Raw genomic sequence first — 24254 nt, forward strand, 5'->3', positions numbered from 1 at the left:
ATTTCATGACCTCAGGAGGAACACACTCAGAAGAGCAGCCCAGGCGGAAGCCAGGAAGCAGCCTGAAAGGGGAACAGGAGGTGAGAAAGTACAGTCAGTAAACACTGTTAATCAAAGAAAAGTAACCACCTCTTGTATTCTTGACAAACAATGGGCATCTTGGAAACTATTAGCATATTTCTTCTATTACTAGAACACTGGAAGCTAATAATGATAATGATAAATTTCAATTTCATTGCATGATTTTTTCAAAGCACCTTCATTCATTCATTTTTTTATTCATATATTAAATGTATTATGTGCCAGGCACTGGGTTAGGGCTGCAGATATAGATAAAGAAGAGACAGTACTTGCCTTCAAGGAGTTCATAATCTAAGTGGGATAAACAGACAGCATAGAAAAAATTATAACGCTGCATGAAAGCACAATGACAGAGGGTACAGAGAATACAGAGGGAACACATCAGGGCATGTGGGCAGGTAAGCACGCCAGTTATCAATTTACTGCTGCTCAGTTCCAGATTCACTCTGCATTGCCGGCTCTGTGACAATGGAGATTAGGAGGACAAATGACACCCTTACAGTTTTTATTATTCTAATAATAAATCTTACATCCTTTTATTTATTGAGTTTTTAAATTGTATTTCCATTTTATAGTCTTCTATACGGGATATTGCCCATATTAAGTTAGTTATATTCTTAGGTATTTAATATATCATCTCTTCCAGCAAGCTCTGAACCTCTTTTATGTTGGTCCTTCCTCAGGCCTACCTATAAAGTTTCTGTATATCTTTTAGTTGCATTGTTATCATAGTTAATAATTCTTTATATTACATTTCCCATTTCACCTATGTGTAGTATCTAACTCCTAACTGGACCCAGACTGCTACAGATGGATAGGAAATGGACAAGTAAAGAGAAAGAACAATACAACAGGGAAGTATGGGTAGACATGTGGCAATAAACACATCCTGTCTGGTTAAGAAACAATAAACAATCCAGTTTCGTTGAAGGATTTCAAAACTAAAGGAATCTAATGGAAGGAAAAAAAAAACTATAAAGTTAGAAAGACAAAAGGCAAGGTTTTCTTATGCTTGAAAGATGAGAAATGGCGAGTAAACTAAAGCTAAGTGACTAAAACTGTGCATTTTAAGATTAATCTGGCAATGATCCATACTTGGGCATGGAGAAGAGAGACTCTGAAGGCAATATACTGTCATAACTTAGTCCAGGAAAGAAGGTTAGGAGGGAATGGGGAAAAGGGGGCTACACTGAAGAAGCACTGCAGAGGTAGCACTTACCTTTGAAAACATCAGACACACATAATCTAAAAGGCTTGTCAATAGATCGCTGGGGAGGCTTAAAGGAATCTGGAAAAAAAAATTGCAAAAGGCAAGGTTTAATTTAAAATTAAATGTCTGACTCACTTCAATAAACTCATTATAATCCCACTTCTCCTAGAAAGTAACTACTTTTTGTAATTACTAATAGCAAATTAACTGTCACTAATATACACGTTGAGCATCCCAAATCTGAAATTCTGAAATCTGAAATGCCCCAAAATCTGAAACTTTTTGAGCGCTGATATAATGCTCTAAGGAAATGCTCATTGGAGCATTTTGGATTTCAGATTTTTGAATTTGGGCTGCTCAACTGGTAAGTATAATGTAAATATTCCAAAATCCACCCCCCAAAAAAATTAAAATCCCAAACACTTTGGGTCCCAAGCATTTCAGATAAGGGATATTCAACCAAGTAATAGTTTGTAGTTTATAAAATGAATGTTAATCTCATTTAATTTTAACAAGTCTATAGATATGTAAACCAGGCACTAGGCTCATTAACTGAGGAAAACTGAACACTAGATAGGTTAAGTATTGCACATGATGACAAAACAGGCAACTTAGTTCCTCTGACTACAAATCCTATGCTTTTTCACACATGTGACTATCTCCCAGAAAGAACTCTAAATAATAATACCAAGTTTATAATGCATTAAAGCTAGAATGGCAGCATACTTACCAATTTGTTCTAATAAACATAGTCCTTTATACCATTTTGTGAGTTCACTTGACTGAGATCTTGTGATTAGATTTTCACCACTGAGACCACTTGTAGGAATAAAAGCTACATCACTCTCCTATTAAAAAGAATGACTTAAGAAACTTAATACAACATTTTTTAAAACGTTAAAAGATTCACCATTACCATAACTGCACCAAGTTTGCAAAAGCAACAATGTACTTTTTAAAAGGTAATAGAAATCATAGAACTACAGCCCCAAAGTCATCTGATCCAATTAATTTTCAACCTTTTTGATTGTGGAAAACTTGCAAATTTATTCCAAAATATTCAAGCATTTGGTAACAAAGGCATATTACAGATGCTTGCTGGACAAATTCCTCCCTATCAGTTTCCACATTCCTCTATGACCTCCCTAAACGTATACCATCTAATTTAATAAGTAGGGTAAAAGTATTTTGCTTACATAAAAACCAACCCAAATATTAAACATATGCAATTTTCTAAGGTGAAATAATCCAAAGAATATATTATATACATGATACTCAAGAGAAAATAAAGCAAAGAGAATTAAACAAATTTAATAAGAATATCAAAGTATTAGTTTTTCCTCTCATATCAGTAAGATGACTTAAGGAAAGTAATAACAAATAAATCTGAAATGATCTTACCTTAAAACCTGCTTGCTTAAGAAAGTGCCCAAGTTTTCCAGTAATCTCTTGAAATCTTTCTTGTTGCCAATTAACCTGATAAAGATCCAATTTATTTTTAAAACTATGCTTCAGAACATGATACATAAAATTTAAATTTCTGCAATGAAATATAATCAAGACTATATCAAATATAAATATAAAATCTATTAAAATCAAAACACAGAATATCAAACCTTGCTAGTAATATGATCTAAAAGTAACTGTTCCTAAAACAGAAAGCCTAGAAATAGTCTCTAGTACATTTAGAATTTTCTATATATGCTAAAAGTGATTTCAAATTTGGGGGGAAAAAGTGAGTATTTTACTCACTTTTGCTTGGACCAACTGTTAGAACAAAATAAAATAATCAGCACTCCCCTCAAGCCAAATAGACTAAAAAAGTATACGTAATATGAACTCTGGATAATGACATGCCACTGCAGTATTTAGGGGTCTGCAACTTACATGGAAATGCATGCCAAAGAAATGGATTAATGGATAGATAAAGAAGTAGATAGAGAAACCAATATGTGATCAAGTATGAGGCAGAATCTTAACAAGTGGGTATAATATGGATGTTTATTGTAAAATTTTTTTTGCTTTTCTTTATAGTGAAATTTTTCATGGTCAAATGCTGGGAAAAAATTAAAAGTACATGTAATAATGATACCATAAAGGAACTAATAGCAAATGTGGGTGAATCAGATCCCAGGGTAACAAAATACCTAAGCAGGCTGGGTGCAGTGACCCACACCTATAATCCTAGCACTCTGAGAGGCTGAGGCAGGAGGATAGCTTGAGGTCAGGAGTTCCAGTCTAGCCTGGGCAACACAGTGGGATACTATTGCTCCAAAAAATTAAAAATTAGCAGGGCATGGGGCACACACCTGTAGACCCAGCTACTAGGGAGACTGACATGGGAGGACTGCTTGAGCCCAGGAATTGAGGCTGCAGTAAGCTATGATGGCACCACAGCACTCCAGCCTGGGCAACAGAGTGAGACCCCCATCTCAAAAAAAAAAAAAAAAAAAGAAAAGAAAAGAAAAAGAAAATACCTAGGCATAAAGAGAGAAGTCAAAAGGAACTATTTATAAGTTTGAGTATATGTCCAAAACATACCATAAACAAAAAGTAAAATAACAAATTGGAAAAGATATCTAAGAGAGGATGGAGGGGTAATAACTTTAATAAATAAAGTATGTTTACAAACCGATAAGAAAAAAATAGTTATATAAATGAGGAAATTATATAAATAATTCCCAAAAGAAAAAACAAATTGTTAATCAACAAAACATATTTAAATGCAAACATTCACAGAACAGTAAATGTTTTAAAAAAGAGGAATCATGTTTTATACATAAATTGGGAAAACAATTTTGTAATAACAGCAGTGGTGATAAGAGTTTAGAAAAGTAAATACACCATATGTGCCAGAAGTAAATAACCAGAATTTTGCTCAAAGGCATTTTAATCATGTTCAGCAAGTCTTAAAAGGTATATTCCCTTAAGCCCAGAAATTTCCATGGAATGAACCATTTCTAAATACATATGCAGGAAATGTTCAAAAGTAAATGTTTAATAAATTATATCTTTAAAATAGACTAGAATTCAATCATAAAAACAATACCCTCTTTATCTAAGGATTATTAATTACTTGGAAACATGTACAAGACAAGAAAATTATCTTTTTTTAAAAAGAAGATGATAAAACAGATAACCCAATTTTGTAAATAAAAAGATTCTTATCTATAAAAATAAATTGCATGAATATACAAAATGAAATATTATAAGTTTCTGGGTGGGAAGGAGAATTGGAAATACAGGTTTATTTCTGATTTTTATACTTTCATTCTGCTATAATAAACATCTATTATTTTATAATTTAAAACAATTTTTAGGTTTTAAAAATTAATTTTGAAAATAAGATGTTCTTGATTAAAAATTACTAGCACCTCTTTTAAGATGAGAGCAGAGAATTTATTTTTAAAAACATGGCAACTGACTAATAAAATAAACACTAGTGACATCTGAGGTCATCTATATGAGCAGAATAACATCCTAATTAGCATCTTAAACAAATCTTCACAAAGCCCTTAAATACCTGATCCATTTTATTAACTGCAACAGCAAGCTGTGTCACTCCCAGAGAACGGACCAAGAGTCCATGCTCTCGTGTCTGTCCTCCAGTCTCAAATCCAGCTTCAAACTCTCCCCTGCTGGCATCTACAACTAAAACAGCTACATCCGCCTAAAGAAGAAAAATAATTGAAACCAGAAAAAATGTTTCAGCATTTTAATTCAAAGGACAGATTATTCAATTAATTATGTTGTCAAATTTTTAAAGGAAGACCCTAACTACCCCCATCAAAACAAATCAAACAAAAGACTCCCAAAGATGGATTAAAATTTTAAATAAAAGTCACCAAAAATAATAACATAAAGACCAAGAAAAAATGGCCATATTTGATTATATAACAATTAAAATATCTAAGCAAAGGAGGAAAAATATAAACAAATTAAAACATAAATAAACAGCAACCAGGCACAGTGGCTCATGCCTGTAATCCCAGCACTTTGGGAGCTCAAGGCAGGCATATCACCTGAGGTCACGAGTTCAAGACCAGCCTGGCCAATATGGTGAAACGCCATCTCTGCAACAAAAACACAAATTAGCCAGGTGTGGTGGTGCACACCTGTAGTCCCAGCTACTTGGGAGGCTGAGGTATCAGAATCACTTGAACCTGAGAGGCAGAGGTTGCAGTGAGCTGATATCGCACCACTGCACTCCAGCCTACTCAACAGAACAATACTCCGTCTCAAAAAAACAAAAAGCAGTAAACAGGGAGGGACAAACATTAGTAACACATAAGGTAAAAGTTATAATCTCTATAGAGTCTTTACAAAAAAAAACAAAAAAGAAGACATAGCTTTAAAGGATACAAGCAAGCTATTTGCTAAAGAAATATAAATGGTCAACAAACATGAAAAAAATTCAAATTCAGTAGAAACCAAAAGTTTTAAAAAGTAAAATAAAAACACATTGACATATTCCCCCTCTCCCATTTTTACAAATCACATTGTTAAAGATTTAAAAGACAAAATTATTTGCTGTAGGCAAGGGTGCAGTGAGAAGCGCATTCTCAAATATTGCTTACGGGACTGTAGGTGCACCACCTTCCAGGGGGTATTTTCACGAAAAGTATCAAGAACTTAAAAATTATACATATTTTACTTCCCATCAATTCCACCTCTAGGAATTTATCCCAGAGAAATAATTATAGATCTACAAAGATATTCATCAGAGTATTGTTTATAATGAAGAAAAATAACAAATATATGAATTATCAAAAAGCAGCATATTCATCCTCTACAGCTATTGAAAAAAAGCCTTGCATAACAAAGTTTTCTAACCTGTGTGGACCATCTTGTGAATCAGATAGAAAGACATTTCTTTCAGACTCAAATTACACACCCCACACAAGAAGAAAGCTAACCTTAGCTTAGCTCAGTTTCTTTGTTAGCCTTATGGAAACTAACGTTACAGGTTCCCACTATTCTTTTGTGTTGATGCCGCTTGCATCATGTGGGTACAGCCTTTTAAAATGTGCAATAGACAGTCTGAGCAACCACAGACGTTCCCCCTTTTCATTCTAATCAATTATTTCTGTCAATGCACTGTAGGGGCATTTTTTAAAGAACACTTTTATTTTCTCTTTTACAGCTTGTGCTTTGTATGCATACCTGTTTGTCACAGAAATCCACTTTTCTGAAATCTAGGAAACAAAGACTACACCTGGCATTCCCCTTCCCCTCTTTAGCTATCTTGGACTGTTACACAATAATCACTTTCTCTCTAGGGTCCTCTTATATTCCAGCCACATTATTGAGTTCTCCCGCTTTCTGGTCAGAACAGAGTCCACAACAGCTTGTTTCTTTGTTGCTTCCCCAACGACCCCTTTATTTCTGTGCTCTCCAGTTTTTAAAGAATTTCAGATATCATATATAATCCTCACCATAATGGAAAATAAATGGTCATAAAATATGTCAGGAATGTCTCAGATATTTTCTCACAACAGAACATTACAATTTAAATTGAAGTACCGTCCATATACTTTGTCTGGTGGGATAATTTACACTATTCCTGCTTCCTTTTACTCGTACGTAAATACTCTTGCTTTGTCTCTACTCTTAAGTGCCATCTTCACTTCCAATCCTTCATATTTTATAAAGCTGAACACTTATTTCCTCAATGAGATACAGTTCTTTTGATCAAGGATTCTTAGATAAGAATAAGCATACACTGAAACAATCAATTTGAAAATTGGCTCTTTCACGCATGCTTGTAGTCAATAACCGTTCTCCACACCTCAGGCAAGTTGTCTAGCCTCTCTGCATTATCAACTTAGTTACTTCATAGAAACACTAGGGAGTAAATATAGTTTATATAGAACATCCATACCTGAACTTCCAAGTCCTAGGCTCAGTAATTGACAATCTTTTTCTCATTAGGTTTTCATAATAACTGTAAAATTATATTTACCTTCTTAGGTTAAAATGTAAAATTCATTGAATTGGTATTAAGATACATAAGGCCACAAATGTTCTACCTAATCTTCCTATTACCATCTCCAAAACATTTCTGGGCAATTTCTCTATTAATATTATTTCTAGGCAGCAGCTCTTGCCTTTGGGAGTCCAAATGCCTACTATGCATTCTCAAGGAAGCCTTTGATGATCAAGCAGAATAAAGTGATCTCTCTCCACAACGCGTATCTTCTCTGTTCTTGGAGTGCAACTGTTAGCCTTTCATCTTCACGTGTCGTCTTCTACACTGTGATTTCCCTGAGGTGAGGCAGCATGCCTCGTATGCTTCTTTGTGTCCCCAAAGCCCACTGCAATATTTTGCACACTCGGCAAGTTACTTAACATCTTTGAGTCTCTTTATTTATTTGTTACATAATGGAATTCAATTAGATGATCTCTAAAATCCTTTCCCACCATAATTCCATAAAGAGTTTGGAATAAATGATTTTTGGTTTTTGAGGCAGGGTCTTACTCCCTTCCCTCATGGCTCACTGCAGCCTCAACTTCCTGAGCTCAGGTGATTCTCCCACTTCAGCTTCCTGAGTAAGTGAGGCTATAGGCACCTGCCACCACACCCAGGTAATTTTTTGTATTTTTAGTAGAGACAGGGTTTCGCCATGTTGCCCAGGCTGGTCTTGAACTCCTGGGTTCAAGTGATGTGCCCACTTCAGCCTCCCAAAGTGCTGGGATTACGGGTGTTAGCCTCCATCCCTGGGTCTGGAATAAACGATCTTTATAATAACTATGCACTCTAAGGTTCTAGAATTCAAAAGCATTTTTACTATAACTGCTTGTTCCAGTGTTTGTCTCACTCACTAAACTATCAGTGCTTTGTAGGCATTGTATGCCCACACTGCTACCTCAGTGCTTGCTACACAGCCAGGATTCAGTAAGTAATCAATGAAAAAAAAAGAAAAAGACTCACAGACATACACACACACATACATATACACATATAAGGAGAAATCAAAACTATATTGTATTCTTTGGTAAATGCAATGAAAACTACAGTTTCCCACAGTATCAGTGAGGGATTGGTTCCAGACCTCCCAACCCCTGTGGATACCAAAATCTATGAATGCTTAAGTCCCTTTTACAAAACAGGATAGCCTTTGCATACAGCCTACACACTTCCTCTCACACATTTTAAATTACCTCTAGATTATGTGTAATACCTAATACAATGCCTAAACATCATTTCATTTGCATGGATTCAACACAGTACTTAGCGTGCGGCAAATTCAAATTTTGCTTTTTGGAATTTTGTGGAATTTTTCCCCCCCAAATACTTTCAATCCAGAGTTGACTGAATCCATAAATGCAGAACCCATGCATATGGAGGGATGATTGTATACTAATTTAAAATGGTGATAATATACACTTCTTAGAGTTGTTATAAAGACTATATTAAACTAAATGCATATAATACCTAATACAGTATTTGACCCATATTAGATACTCAATTAATAGTCATAATTACTTTATTTCAATCTTTTATCACATTCAGTCCATGAATCTTGAATTAATATTCTAAAATTACATATCAACTTTCTAAAATGGAACCAAAAATTTCTTATTTATCTTCAAATATGTTATAATGTATTCATACAATATCCTCTATGGTTGACAAATCTTCATATTAAAATTCTCTTTTTGGCTAGGCACAGTGGCTCACGCCTGTAATCCCAACACTTTGGGAGGCTGAGGCGGGAGGAATGCTGAGCCCAGGATTTCAAGACTAGCATGGGCAATACAGTGAGATCCCATCTCTACAAAAAATTTAAAAATTAGCCAGGCATGGTGGCACATGCCTGCAGTCCCAGCTACTCAGGAGGCTGGGGTGAGAGGATCCCTTGAGCCTAGGAGGTTGTGGATGCAGTGACTGGTGATTGTGCCACTGCACTCCAGTCTGGGCTACAGAGTGAAACCCTGTCTCAAAAACTTAACCTTTTAATGAGTAGATCCCAGAAAATGGTTAATTGCTTGAAGTCACGCTTTTGCCATGTAACAGAGTCAAGTTATTTTAACTCTTCATGTTTTCCAGTAAGCATCCATTATGAAAGAAATGAATGTCCTATATATGCAGTGCTATTTTCATTGCTTTAATCATTTAAAGTTACGGTGATGCACAGCATAATGACGTTTTGGTCAACCATGGACCGCATATACGATGGTGGTCCTGTAAGATTATAATGGAGCTGAAAAACTCCCATTGCCTAGTGATGTCGTAGTCGCCAAAATGTCATAGCACCATGCAGTACTCATGTATCTGTGATGATATTGGTATAAACAAATCTACTGTGCTGCCAACTGTATAAAAGAATATAGCATATGTAATTATGTATAGTACTTTATAATAACTATGACAGTGGTTTATGTACTTACTATTTTTCACTTTTATAATTATTTTAAAATATATTCCTTGTATTTATTAAAAAATAAATTAACTGTAAAACAGCCTCAGGCAGGTCCTTCAGGAGGTATCCAGAAGAAGGCATTGTTATCATAGGAGATGGCAGCTTCATGCACCTTATTGACCCTGAAGACCTTCCAGTGGGGCAAGACGTGGAGGTGGAAGACAGTGACACTGATGATCCTGATCCTGTGTGGGCCTAGACTAATGTGCATATCTGTGTCTTTGCTTTTCACCAAAAAAAGTTTAAAAAGTAAAAAAAAAAAAATTTATTTATAAACATTCATATTTATAAATAATAATTTTTAAAAGCTTATGGAATAAGACTATACAGAAAGAAACTATTTTTGTACAGCTGTACAACATGTTTGTGCTTTAAGCTAAGTGTTATTATAAGAGAGTTAGAAAGTTAAAAAAATTTAAAAGTTTATAAAGTACAAAAAGCTACAGTAAGCTAAGGTTAATTTACTATTAAAGAAAAACATATTTTTAAATAAATGTAGTGTCACCTGAGTGTACAGTGTTTGTAAAGTATACAGTCGTGTCCTAGGCCTTCACACATTCACTCACCACTCACTCACTGAATCACCCAGAGCAACTTCCATTCCTGCAAGCTCGATTCATGGAAAGTGCCCTACACAGATATTCCATTTTTTATCTTTTATGCCCTATTTTTACCGTACCTTTTCTATAATATGCTTAGATCAGTTTAGATACACAAATATTTACCACTATGCTACAACTGCTTACAGTATTCAATACAGTAATATGTTATACATGTTTGTAGCTTTGGAGCTATAGGTTCCATGTAGCCTAGGTGTATAAAAAATGTTACCAACCAGATTTGTGTAAGTATACTCTAATATGTTCACAAATGATGAACTTGCCTAACAAGTCACTTCTCAGAATATATCCTTATCATTAAGGGATGCATGAATGCAAATTATATTTGATTTTTTGCAGCATTCTTATTAAGAATCATGTAATTTACAAATTGCAATGCTTTTTTAATGTTAAAAAGAAAGGAAATAAACCACTGGGCAAAAATACCCAAGCTTCATTATTTCTGCATAAATAAGCTCTTTAAAAAGATATAGGACTTGAATATATTGAAAGACATAAAGCAGATTTTGAAATATTCATGCCAACTTATCAATAAAGGAAATATGAAACTATACTCATCAAGTCCTTTACCATTACTCTTATGATAAAGAAACTCATAGCATTTATACATTTTGTTTCTTTGTGAGACATTTTAAAAGGTTTTACAAAGTACAGGTAAAAAGATCATGAAAAATACAATATTGCTCTTTTTTTGTTCAAGCTTTATAAAGATTAAAATTTTTAATTTTAAAATATTTTAACAGTTAAAATCCTAGAACTGTAACCTCAGGATCAGGAAATTTTATGTAAAGTACAATCAGTACACTATAGTAAAGAAAACAGCAGTTACCTGGGCTGCTCCTGTAATCATATTTGGAATGAAGTCCTTATGGCCTGGTGCATCCATTAATGTAATAACTTTGGTTGTGGTTTCAAACTTTGTCATACCAACATCCATGGTTACTCCCCTTAAACAAAACAAAACATAGTTAGAATGTACTATGTAAATAGTGCTATAGAGTAATTTAATAACCGTCTACATGCCCATCTACATTCTTAGGTAAAAATGGAAATTGTATTTATAGACCATTATTTTTGAATAATTAAATTATCATTCGGGGCTGGAATTTCTGCTATAAGAGAAGTGCATCCTTACGGCTTTAACACAAAGTGGTGGACACAGTAAGAGCTCAATAAAAATGATAGTTATGCCCTATTACCTTATTTGTTTTGTAAGAAATAGTGTAAATTGTGAAGAAAGATAGATACATGGGGACAACTCTAAATGGGGGAAAAATACTGCATATGAGAAGAGATAAATGAAAAATTACCACGACCAAGAGGTAATTTTCTTCATGTTCTATGCTTATGTTTCACTAATTATAGAAATGAGCTTATAAAATGTACATTTGCAAGGCTGGTTAGTATGCTACATATTTAGAAAACACGGGGTATCAAAGCAGATGCCTAATTTTTAAAAACAGATAGATGAACAGCAGATTGCTTTGTATCCCATTTAATTCTTCTTGGAGACAAACACAGTGCCTTTTTTCAGCCACAAAAATGTAGATTCAGATTAGTGAAATGCTTGGGACTAAAGCTTTTCAAATGGCAGATTTTTTCGGATTTGGAATATTTGCATATACAAAATGAGATATCTTGGGGATGGGACCCACATCTAAACACAAAATTCCTTTATGTTTCATATACACATTATACACGTAGCCTGAAGGGAATCTTATGCAACATTTTTAGTCGTTTTGTGTGACCTGTCACATGAAATCAGATGTAGAATGTTCTACTTGTGATGTCATGTCAGCACTCAAAAAGTTTCAGATTTTGGAGCATTTCAAATGTCATATTTTCAGATTAGGGATGCTTAACCTGTAAAAGAAGGGCCCAAGGAAGGTCTACAAAGGCACTCAGTCATTCTAGGCCTCAGGAATTTAGACAGGGAAATCATGTGGCAATTAACTAGGTCTGCCCCAAAATCACCTGAAGGAAGGACTAATAATACTCCCTTTTACTATCAAGAGTACAACAATTAGAATAATGAACTATAGGATTGCCCTAGCAATAAAGTAACTGTAGATCTCCCTAGTCAAGCCATTTGAGTTTAATCTGAAAGCATGGGCCATCCTAGTTTGCCAAAGTGATGCTTAATTCTCTTTAATAATTCCCAAATAGTCTAGGGACGACAGGCACCTTCAGAATAATGGTGAACTAAGAATTATTCTGAGATCCTCCCTAGACTGACCTGGGTATACTCTGCTGACCCAGCTCTGATTTCAATTTGTAACCCTAAGGATATGAAATGTCACTCAGCTTACCAATTTCTGTTCTTCAGTATCTGAGAAGAACAGGAGATGTACAAATATTTAACATGGTGGGATAAGCAACATATTATGCTTTGTAAATGCTATTAAGGAACATATGGTGGTGAGCTAAAACTCCCATCATGTACCTGGAAGCATCTGCTATCTATGGAATGAAGAAATATTCTAAAACTTATATCATGCTGAGCAATAAAGAACTAGCAGCAGCAAAAGGCAGCAGCAAAAATATGAAAGCCAATCAATAGAGGTATTGTCAAAAAAGCTAAAATGACTGACCATTATAGGAATCAAATAGACTATTAGTTCACTTGCCAGCTCAACTAAGATACTAGATAAATTCAAGTAAACCATTCTAACTTAAATTATACTGTTCTCAAAGTCTTTACCTGCTTATTAGATAATGTAAAGAAAACTAAAAAGCCACATACTTTAATAATGTGCTTGTTAAACTGAGAGGTGAAAATTATTCAAGCTTCTAATAATGCAATATATATAATTCCATTGTTTTCCAAAATTGGCAACTGTCCAGCTAATTTTTCTTACTAGGATAGAAAACAGGTCTGTGATACTATCCAGAACTAAAGACACCCACAAAGAAAGAGAAACCATTATGATACAAATTCTGGTATATCAGAAAAGCTAAGGAATACTGTGACCTGCTTTACAGAGTGTTACCTTGTATGTTATAATGGAGACTATCCAAGACTGCAACAAAATACCCATTAAAAAGGCATGAAAATCCGGATATATTCTCCAATAATCAGACTGAAGACATCAGGGAACACAGTTTAATCACCTTGTTAATTTAGGACTTCCACAGGACTTTACAGGTTTGTAAAGAGTCATTATTTTGATACAGTAATGTATCTGCCATTTCACTAATTATTAAGGTCTCCTTTGGCTCTCCCACCCTAATAACCCTAACACCATCTATACTGTCACTCTAAAAAGACTTCAAAAGAAATACTATTCTTTGGCCAGAGTATATGAGTAGCTGCATATTCCTACTAGAATCCCCCCAAAATTAGCACTCAATACAGTAACAGAGACAGAGGAGTAACTGCATTACAGCTACAGAATTACTTGTTTGCTGACTGTCTTGTCTCATAAAAACATAATATATACAGTATAAAAATGAATTGTTTGGTAATTTGAATTTGCTGGTTATTTAGATTCTAGACAGAATAGGTTTTACTACAGTTACCTTTCCTTTGTAAGCTGACATGAAATTAAGTCTTACTCATAATTTTAATTCAAAATCAAGACAATTTGACAAATACTTAGGGAAGTGACAACTGAAACTTATCCCATAGAATAATTAGCTTATGATTTTTACTGTTTTTTCTGCATGGCTTTTGTTTTGTTTCTTTTAAACATTCTTTTAATCTATTTCATAAAATTCAGAAGAGAAAAAACAGTATGTAGATTACAACAACAAAAGTCAAAATATTTCCCTGATATTTAAAAGCTATTTTCTAAAAATAATCTCTAAAGTATTTATGTTTTACAAATTCAACACATATTACACACATATTTTAGAAGACCGTATGACTTCAAACTGAAAATTTTGAAATATAGTGACTACCTTTCCCTTTCTTCGCCAGTTTCATCCAAGACCCATGCATATGCAAATGAAGCTTTGCCAGCCTTTTTAGACTCCTGTTCATACTTATGCATAGTTCTTTTGTTTATATTACCCAGAAGATAAAGCATATGGCCCATCAGAGTACTTTTCCCAGCATCAACATGACCTAAAGAAAATTGATTCAGGATTAATACCAGGTACATTTCCAGATTTCACACATTGAGGCACTGCATAAATGTGTAATTCAATATTTCATGTTAGTGGTTTACAGTAATACCCATATTTATCAAATGACAGTTACAACATCTAATTGAAAAAAAACAGCATGTCTCTTTACAAAGGGGGGAAATTTCTCAGATTTCTGGAAATTAAAATTGTCAACAAGACATGCCGATTTCAAAATGTTCACAAAACGAAAAATCCCACAATCAAGTGTAATGACCTCTTTGGTAACTTGGCATTATCTCTCCCCAGGTGACTAGAAAGCATTATGAGGCCCTGTGCCTCCTCGCTCTCTGTCCATTCCACCCATGGAGAAACTCAGAGTTTCCATGCTGCCACCAGACAGTGGGCAGGCTAAGGCATGGCTAGCTGACGATCCAGAGGGACAAAGAGCATTACCAATGACCACCAAGTTGAGGAGCTGCTTCCCTCCTTGCCGCTTCTCCAGTTCCGCCTTCACATCTAATTGCTGCCTCAGCTTGCCAGACTTTTTCACCGGTGCTGGGGTTGAACTCTGCTCTTCTGATGCTTGAACCGTCAGGGGTGGATTAGCAGATTTAGAAGCAGTCTCAAGAACATCAGAAGAAGCAATGGCATCTTCAATGAGCCGTTCTTTTTGAGGTGTGTGGAAACTATGACCATTTTCTTCAGAAGATACTCTATAGAAGGCAGATAGGAAAAAAGTATTTTAAACCAACTCTACTGATGTCCTATAATGTCAGAAGGGCAGAGAAGCTGTTTCTTCATAATCCTTTATGCTGCAGACCAAAAATAATCTCTGCTAAGTAGCTAAAGTCTGTTAAAGTGGAAATGATAAGTAGCTAGATTCAAACCACAAAAATACAGACATGGAAGACCCAATGAGAAAAACAGTGTACCAAAAATGAAGATAAGAAGAAAATATGTTGAAAAATAACTGAAATTCATGGCCGGGCGCGGTGGCTCAAGCCTGTAATCCCAGCACTTTGGGAGGCCGAGACGGGCGGATCACGAGGTCAGGAGATCGAGACCATCCTGGCTAACACCGTGAAACCCCGTCTCTACTAAAAATACAAAAAACTAGCCGGGCGAGGTGGCGGGCGCCTGTAGTCCCAGCTACTCCGGAGGCTGAGGCAGGAGAATGGCCTAAACCCGGGAGGCGGAGCTTGCAGTGAGCTGAGATCCGGCCACTGCACTCCAGCCCGGGCTACAGAGCAAGACTCCGTCTCAAAAAAAAAAAAAAAAAAGAAAAATAACTGAAATTCAAAATCTAAGCCCACAGCCTTGGCCATATAATCCATCCTATCAAAATCAATGTTATAAAGGAGATATTTTGTCAAAATGGCATCAAATATATTACTGGAGATGAATTAGTACTAAAATATAGTTTTACTTCAACTCATCCTTCCAACATGATAGACTTATGATCTTTTTTACTCAAACACTACCCTTAGGGGAGATATCTCTAAATGACTACAGTTCATAAACATTTTTGACAGTGGAGCTTTAATTCATTAATTCAACAAACTCTTGATTTACTAAAAACTACAACATATACTAGGGACTGATGTCAAAAAGAAAATGACATAGAAATTAAAAAGTCAACTACCACTCCCAAAAGATTACAATCTGGTGAGGAACTCAGATATATAAAGGAGAAACAAGGCTGCCCAGCTTAACTTATTCTTCCGTTGACAAAAGTAAACATTGATCTTAGTTCTTCATGAGCTTGTTGACACTCCACATAGAATCCAGTACCAGTGCTACTCTGTGAACAGCTATAAGGAATGTGACTTAAGAATCAGACTATGATATGCCTCACTTTCCTTTAACAACTATGGATAAACAGAATTAGGACAAAGAGCAGGTTAAATTGGAAGTTATTAAGAATGAAGTCAATTACATCCAACTCAATGTGGAGCTGACAGAGAAAAACTACATACAGAAAGCAGTTTATAATAATCATTTAAGATTGTAGCATGATGGATATGTATAAGCACATCTATTTTCTTCTTGCCTATTATTTTTCCCTGTCAGGGCATTTTTATATGCCCAATATTAGTCCTTCACAATATGCCTCAGGAAAAGAGTCACATTAGTTATATTTGCAACTTCATTAAAAGCCACATACCCTTTCTCATTTTATTTTGCTTTTTCAAATCTCTACTAACCAATTTAGGTATTCATTTCTGAGCACTACTTAGACAGATGCAGATGCACTTCATCTTAAACTAGTAGGTAAAAACAGTAGTATGTGGAAAATGTTCCATAGTTTTAAATGATTCTAACAGGCTAAATTAAGTGAAATCAGACTCTAATTTGCAAATATTTGTTTGAACGACCACAGCTAGTTCTAAAAGCAAAACATGATAACTTTGTATTTAGAAGAATGTAAAAAGCCCTACAAACTATAACACAAGTGATCTACTGTGACTAGACACAGGCTCTGGTTTGGATCAGACCTGGGAGAAATCACAATCTCAGGCCGCATATCTTTTTGCTTTTAGCTGCAAAACATTTTCTTCAGAGGCAAGCTTACACTAAATTCAATATAGAAAACAGATCAAAGCAGACAGCTATGGTGGACAGAGTGGGCAGGGGCTTGAAGCTCACGCTTTCAGGATAGCATTTCCATTTAAGTAAATCTTTTTTTTTTTTTTGAGATGAAATCTCGCTCTGTCACCCAGGCTGGAGTGCAACGGTGCGATCTCAGCTCACTGCAACATTTGCCTCCCAGGTTCCAGCGATTCTCCTGCCTCAGCCTCCTGAGTAGCTGAGATTACAGGCACTGGCCACCACACCCGGCTAATTTTTGTATTTTTAGTAGAGACAGGGTTTCACCATGTTAGCCAGGCTGGTCTCTAACTCCTGACCCCAAGTAATCTACCTGCCTCGGCCTCCCAAAGTGCTGGGATTACAGGCGTGAGTCACTGTACCCGGCCCCTTTTAAGTAAATCTTAGGTAAACTGTAAATTAATTCACTAAAATTTTACAGTGTTGGTGGGAAGTGACCAAAGTAATTAGAAAAGTATCCTAGGTAAGTCTGCCCTTAGTCAAAAAAACTTCTGCATATTACGAAATAAAAGTCAATGTTTTAAGTTTTGAAAAATATCTAAGATAAGGTCTAAAAATGACCACTTGGATTTCAGGCCTATAATTAATTACTGATTGGTATGAATGAAAGAATAAGTTGGTTGAATTTTTTTCAGTTGCTTTCTGGTATCATTTTGTAAACTTTTTTTTTTCTTTCCTTCTTTTTATCGAGATGTTCTCGCTCTCACTCTGTTGCCCAGGCTGGAGTGCAGTGGCACAATCTTGGCTCACTGCAGTCTTGGCCTCCCAGGTTCAAGTGATCCTACCTCAGCCTCTTAAGTAGCTGGACCACAGGCATGCACCACCATACCCAGCTATTTTTTTTTTTTTTTTTTTTTTTTTGGTAGAGATAGGGGATCTCAATATATTGCCAAAGCTGGTCTTGAACTCTTAGGCTCAAGTGATGCTCCCAGCTCAGCCTCCCAAAATGCTGGAATTACAGTCCTGAGCCACAATGCCCACCCTGTACACTTATCTAATATTATAAAATGACTAGTCTTTTTTTTTCTCTAAACTACCTTTCTAAAAGTAAACTATAGATGAATCTAGAGGTTTAATCTTTCTTCTTGAGTTAAATACTTGAAGCTAATAATTGAGATTTAAGAGTTTAAAAGAAGAATATTTCTTCTATATGCAATGTTCCATTTCTACTTACATGCATTTCCTTGCATCTACTATTTTTAATGTTATTAAAGAAAAAGAAAGTTTGCTGTTTCAGTTCCTTCCAAGCAATACATTATGCATTATCCTTTTTTTTTCTTCTTCCAAATAGAGACAGGATCTCACTCTGTTGACCAGGCTGGAATGCAATGGCAGGATCATAGCTCCCTCAAACTCCTGGGTTCAAGCAATCCTCCCGCCTCAGCCTTCCAATGTGTTGGTATCACAGGCATGAGCCACTATACCCAGCCATATCCTTTTTCAAATAAGACATCATTGAGAATCACACTATATAGAAATCTATGATGCTGAAATCTTGACTCAAAAGTGTTTCATTGTGTTTCTATATGCTTTCTTAAGACTAACCCAGAACAGGCTAAGTGTTATCCCTATTATAAATCTCAAAAAAATCCTGTAATAGTACAACTTGGTTGGCCTTGAGCATTTCTGAGTATTTCAATCTATAACTACAGACCTTTCATATTCTAACAACTTCTCCCATAGAAGCACATCAAAATGTTGCCTCGTGGGTGGATTTTTTACCTTTATATTATTTGTAAGTTTATTTTTAAAATAATATGTATTTCCCCAAGGATTCTGAGCAACACATATTTAATAACTATTCTGTAAAAGGAATACAGTGATGAACATTAACAGTCCCTGGCCCCCTGGCCTCATGAAGAATACAGTCATAAAATTCTGAAAGGCCTGCATTGTACTTACAGAGCTTTAAAAATTACGCACATTTATTGACACATTTATTACCCATTATCGTTATAATTATTCATTTAGATACCTATGCATTTACTTCTAATATAATACATTATTTTGGGTTTATTTGCATGTTGCTAAGACTTCTGAAAAATCTTTTGAACTAAGATTATAAAATCCTTAGAACAATAAATTGTATATTCTATTTATTTCCTCTCTCTCTCTTTCTAATGGAAAAATCCCATAATAGAATTAAATGGCACTCAAGAATAAGGACAAAAGGGGCGATTATAATTCTGACAACCCAATCCCAGTTCAGAAGGAAAAACGGCATACATGAAGCTTTTTGAGACCAAATCAGAATTCTAAATTATTTTAACAGGCTAAAGTTACTCATGATAGAAATTAACTTTTTCATTCATCCAATCATTCAATTAATGTATACTGAATGCCTACTATGTCCTAGATAAGGAGTCCTTTCCTTCACTGACTTTGAAATCTAGTGAATAAAGTCTTGTTTCTATAAAACCCAAAAATTGAACTAGGTGATAATTAACATTCTTCCCAACCAAAACTCATGATACCTCACTAATTTAGACAAAAGAATAGTGTAAGGAAAAAAAAAAATAAGGCTCCTGAGTTTATATTTTTTTAAAAATATAACTTGGGAAAAGGGAGAAAAAAAGGAAAAAAAGTCTGTATATAAAAATCTGTTGTTTACAGTTAAAAACCTATTGTTTATATTTGATAACAATGCTTCTTTATCATTTTGACAGACAAAATACATACAATTTATAAGTAAAAGATTTATTGAATAATTGAAAATTCTGAAAAATTTTACTTTAAAAATTAATGGCTTCAAAGCAACTCACTTCCCTTGTCTATAAAAACTCCTGGAAGGATTCTAGAGACTGTGATAAGAACAAACAAGTGCTACCAAGGTATGCTTTATTTCCATTTTTCACTACTTGTTTCAAATTCTAGGTATGTTTCATATCGTATGTCTTTGCTACAATGGTCCAATTTATTCAATACAAAAATCCAAAAGAGTTTAAAAATATTTCAGTTATTAAAAAATTTAATTAATGATTCCATGATTCGGGACTCAGTCCGAAATCTGGTTATCTCCGCCACCTAGTGGTATAAGAATTCCCTATCTCACAGTGCTAGGTTTCACAAAATCATAGGGTTTTTTTACGTTAAAGTAGCTATAAAATATTTATGTGAGAAAACTGACAGTGAGGTAGAGTAACACACACAACATAAGGCCAGAATCAAGCCTAATTTCTCATTTTGTCTCTTTGTACTATGTTGCGCTGAGGATATATGATACTTCAATGCTAATGATATATGATGCAAAATTGAAACAGTCTCTTTCTTACAGACTAATAGGAGGCAATACTGATTTCAAAAACGTGGGGGTGGGAGTGGGGATGAGGGGGGTACTCAAAGTCTTACCCAGGCACTTCAAATCCCATAGTTTGCTTCTTTCCAGATACAGTCATTTTAGCAACTTTTGGCACAATTTCAGATTCACTTCGCGATGTCTGGGAATCTACTGGTTTTCCTAATTAAGGAGTAAAATATAAAAGGCCAATTAATTTATTTAGTAATATACAGAAATATATTACGTATTATTCTAAATTATAGATTATAACTTTCACAGAATAAATGCCTTTATAAACACATAATCTTGTCTCTAAAAAATTTAGTAAGATATTAATGCTGAAAGAAAATCTGTCACTTTAATCTAGGAAATCCCCTATTGTCAGGACTCTCCTATGCTTAACCTCCACCAAATCTCTTCCTAATTTTGAACTGACTGTTAAGTTTCAGTATTAAGAGGTCACAAGGTAGTTTCTGCACTGAGCCTTGTTCTGACATTATACCTAGACCCTATACCTCCCTTTCCTACCACACCCTTTCACAATACTAAAATTGTTTGGTCAGTTAGCAGATGGCTAAACTATTTTTAATCCTGTGAGATTTACGAACTGATGAACAAGTTGAGAGTCCACTGAATTGTGCTGGAATATAGTTTATATTTTACTTGCACACAACACTAGACTTACTAAAATACTGGTATCTATAAAGAATCTGGGGAAAGAGGTTAATGTAGAAAACTGAATTAAGAACATGGGGGAATTAGTCAGGCATGGTGGCACGTGCCTATAGTCCCAGCTACTCGAGAGGCTAAGGTGGGATGATGAGTTGAGCCCAGGAGTTTAAGGTTGTAGTGAGCTATGATAATGCCACTGCACTCCAGCCTGGGTGACAAAGCAAGGCTCCATCTCAAAAACAAGAAAAAAGGCTGGGCATTTTTACAGGCTCATGCCTGTAATCCCAGAACTTTGGGAGCCAAGGTGGGCAGATCACGAGGTTAGGAGTTCGAGACTAGCCTGACCAAAATGGTGAAACCCGTCTCTACTAAAATTACAAAAATTAGCTGGGCACGGTGGTGCATGCCTATAATCCCAGCTACTCAGAAGGTTGAGGCAGGAGAATCGCTTGAATCCAGGAGGCGGAGGTTGCAGTGAGCCAAGATTGCACCACTGCACTCCAGCCTAGGCAACAGAGTGAGACTCTGTCTCCATAAATAAATACATAAATAAACAAACAAATAAAATTAAAAATAGAGGAATGGAGGAGAACAAATTATGAGCTAGATCAAAGAAAGACTTTGTTTTGCATTTGATCCCTACATAATTCATTGAACTTTTGAAAATGTGTCTTTATAATTTTCAGAAAAAATACCATCAGGATTGGATCCACATAAAACTATAGAAACTGCATGTGCTACATTGGTAAATACATATACAGAAACCACTAACAATATAAGAAAAGATAAGTTAATGTATAAAATTCATTCAAAATGTTTGCTATTTGCCTATATACACCAGGCACTATGCTGGAAATGCGATGGTGAAGAGCAGACGTAACACTTGCTCTAAAAGAGATTACATTCTAGTGGGGAAAACATACTAAATGGTTAAAAAAAAAAGAGTACAATTAAAATCGTTATTAGCGTTATAAAGAATCCATATATGGTGCCATAAAATTTGATGATAGGGCACATGACTTAGAGAGCTTCTCTGGGAAAGTGAGAATTGAAGCTATGATGGGGAAAATGAATATAAATTATAATAACTAGCACAGAAAGAAAGAGCATTCCAAGCAGAAAGAGAGGCTTGTATAATGGCGCTTCTGTAGGAGGAAGCACAGTTCCTCAGAGGGAGTAAGAGCAGAAGGGAGCTACATGAAGCTGGAGAGATGGGCAGGGCCAGAGAGTGCAGGACCTTTAGGTCATACCAAAGATCCTAATGCTTGCTCTAACAGAGGCAGAAGTTACCAAAATGAGGTAAACAAAAGAGAGGGGAAGGGGAAAGGGAGAGGAGGATGAAGTAAAGGGACATCTGAAAACAGTTTAGGGAAAATTTTGAAATTGAGACATATTAGGAATTTGGACCTAATATTTGAGAGTTCCAAATGACAATGAACGTTAAATAGGCAATTGAACATGTTGGTTGACCTCAAAGGAGAGGTCTGAGCTGCATCAACACATAATTGGTAATTGAAGACATAGATACAGGCGAGACCACCAAGAGAGAGAGCACAGAGCAAGAAGAGAAGTGGTCCTAAGAGGCCTTGGAAGAACTCTAGCATTTAATGCCAAGATAACGGACAATACACCTACAAAAAGGTGAAGGAGAGCCAGGGAGGGTGGTGCCAAGGAAGCTAAGGGAAGAGAGTGTTTGATGGAGTTGGCATCACCAGGATCTGGGGCTCTGGACCAGTCAACTGAATGAAGACTGAAAACATTCACTGGTGACATGATCACTTTAGATAAAAGTCATTGGTAGAGTTAGCAAGAGTCATTTGAAAAAAGTGAGAAAGTAAAAGCCAAACTAGGTTAAAAAATATAAGGTGAAAAATGAAGGCATGTTCACTACTTCTCATCTGTAATTTCAAAATCCAAAAGCATTGAAATATTAAAGTTTTGGGTTTTATTATTTTAATAACTCATTTGGAAGCAAAATCTAACATGGACTGATATGAAGCTATTTATTGATAGCACTTATTGATCCTATTGAAAGTGACAGCCACACACTTCAGGGCAGAAATGGCAATGTGTCTGATTACAGGGAACTGCTCCACAATTCACTGGGGCTATTATACTACAGATGGTATGTACATGCTAACGTTTTCCTAATCCAAAATATTCCAAATTCTAAATCAAATCAGGTCCCAAGAGCTTTAGATAGGGATTGCATATGTATGAAAATGATTCTCTTAAAAAGTTTGTCTGAAAAAAAAATTAGCCGGGCGAGGTGGCGGGCGCCTGTACTCCCAGCTACTCGGGAGGCTGAGGCAGGAGAATGGCATGAACCCGGGGGGCGGGGCTTGCAGTGAGCTGAGATCCGGCCACTGCACTCCAGCCTGGGCGACAGAGCCAGACTCCGTCTCAAAAAAAAAAAAAAAAAAAAAAAAAAAGTTTGTCTGAAAAGGGAATAATATGGCAGAAGAGCAATAGAAAGGGGAAATGGGATCAAGCTGACAGGAAAGATTAAATGGAGAAGGTTTAGTTGAATAAATTACGAAGAGATCATCAATACTTTAGAATTTCTAAGAAGGTAGAATGAGATGAAATCCAAAGTACAGGTAGAAACTGAGCTGAGACAGGAGAAACGCTATTTTATTTCAATAGAAGGCAGCTTTGCATGTTTAGGAACTGGAAAATGAAAATTCCTAATGGATGATTTCTATTTTCTCCGTAATACAGCACCTAATTATGCTCTGGGACCACCCAAGGAAAGTAAAAAGATTTGCAAAGTGAATAAGGTTTTCAATAACTGCTGTGCAAAAACAGAGTAAGCTGAACACTTAAAAAATAAAAGGAACTGTTGGATAGTATTGAGGGCCCATTTAAGATTTGTGATAATGAATTTATGGTGGAATCTATCTGCCTTTGTGTGACTTTCTCTAGCAATGTTCAGCCATTAATGAAAAAGGCACAGAGAAGACACTAACTGCTTCATTAAGAGTTAAGGATCTATCCAACAGGTATAAGAAGAAATTATATGGCACTGAAATAACAAATAATGAAATCTAAGCTGATTTTTAAAAAATAAATAAAATGACAAAGGAAGAGTCCTGATGCACTAGGAGAAAGCAGAGGGGTCTGTAAGTAAAGAAGGAGAAGAAATCTTAGTAAATTTCTGATGAGAGGTGAAGCTCACTGGAAATAAGATAGTCAAAGAACTGAAAATCCAGTGTTGGACTTGGTGGTACAGATGGGTCATGAGCGGTGATCATGAAGAGCTTAGGGAGAGAAGAAAAGAGTAAGCCAGCTGCCAA

At 35.5% G+C, this 24254-nt stretch overlaps 1 protein-coding gene across 6 annotated transcripts in view; it reads right to left on the minus strand.

Annotated features, from left to right (window-relative positions):
- The window catches only part of LOC105465656 (HBS1 like translational GTPase), a 97776-nt gene that overhangs the window by 23220 nt on the left and 50302 nt on the right, over positions 1-24254 (minus strand). For all 6 annotated transcript variants that reach the window (XM_011714210.2, XM_011714208.2, XM_011714209.3 and 3 more), the window contains 8 exons: positions 20358-20466; positions 14856-15115; positions 14235-14400; positions 11164-11281; positions 4815-4961; positions 2693-2767; positions 2022-2139; positions 1301-1369 (listed from right to left, as the gene is read on the minus strand). In XM_011714210.2, the coding sequence (XP_011712512.1) occupies positions 1301-1369; positions 2022-2139; positions 2693-2767; positions 4815-4961; positions 11164-11281; positions 14235-14400; positions 14856-15115; positions 20358-20466 (1062 nt within the window). The remainder of the gene's footprint in view (positions 1-1300; positions 1370-2021; positions 2140-2692; positions 2768-4814; positions 4962-11163; positions 11282-14234; positions 14401-14855; positions 15116-20357; positions 20467-24254) is intronic.

The sequence above is a fragment of the Macaca nemestrina genome, chromosome 5 (assembly GCF_043159975.1).
Source record: "Macaca nemestrina isolate mMacNem1 chromosome 5, mMacNem.hap1, whole genome shotgun sequence".
NCBI lineage: Eukaryota > Metazoa > Chordata > Mammalia > Primates > Cercopithecidae > Macaca > Macaca nemestrina.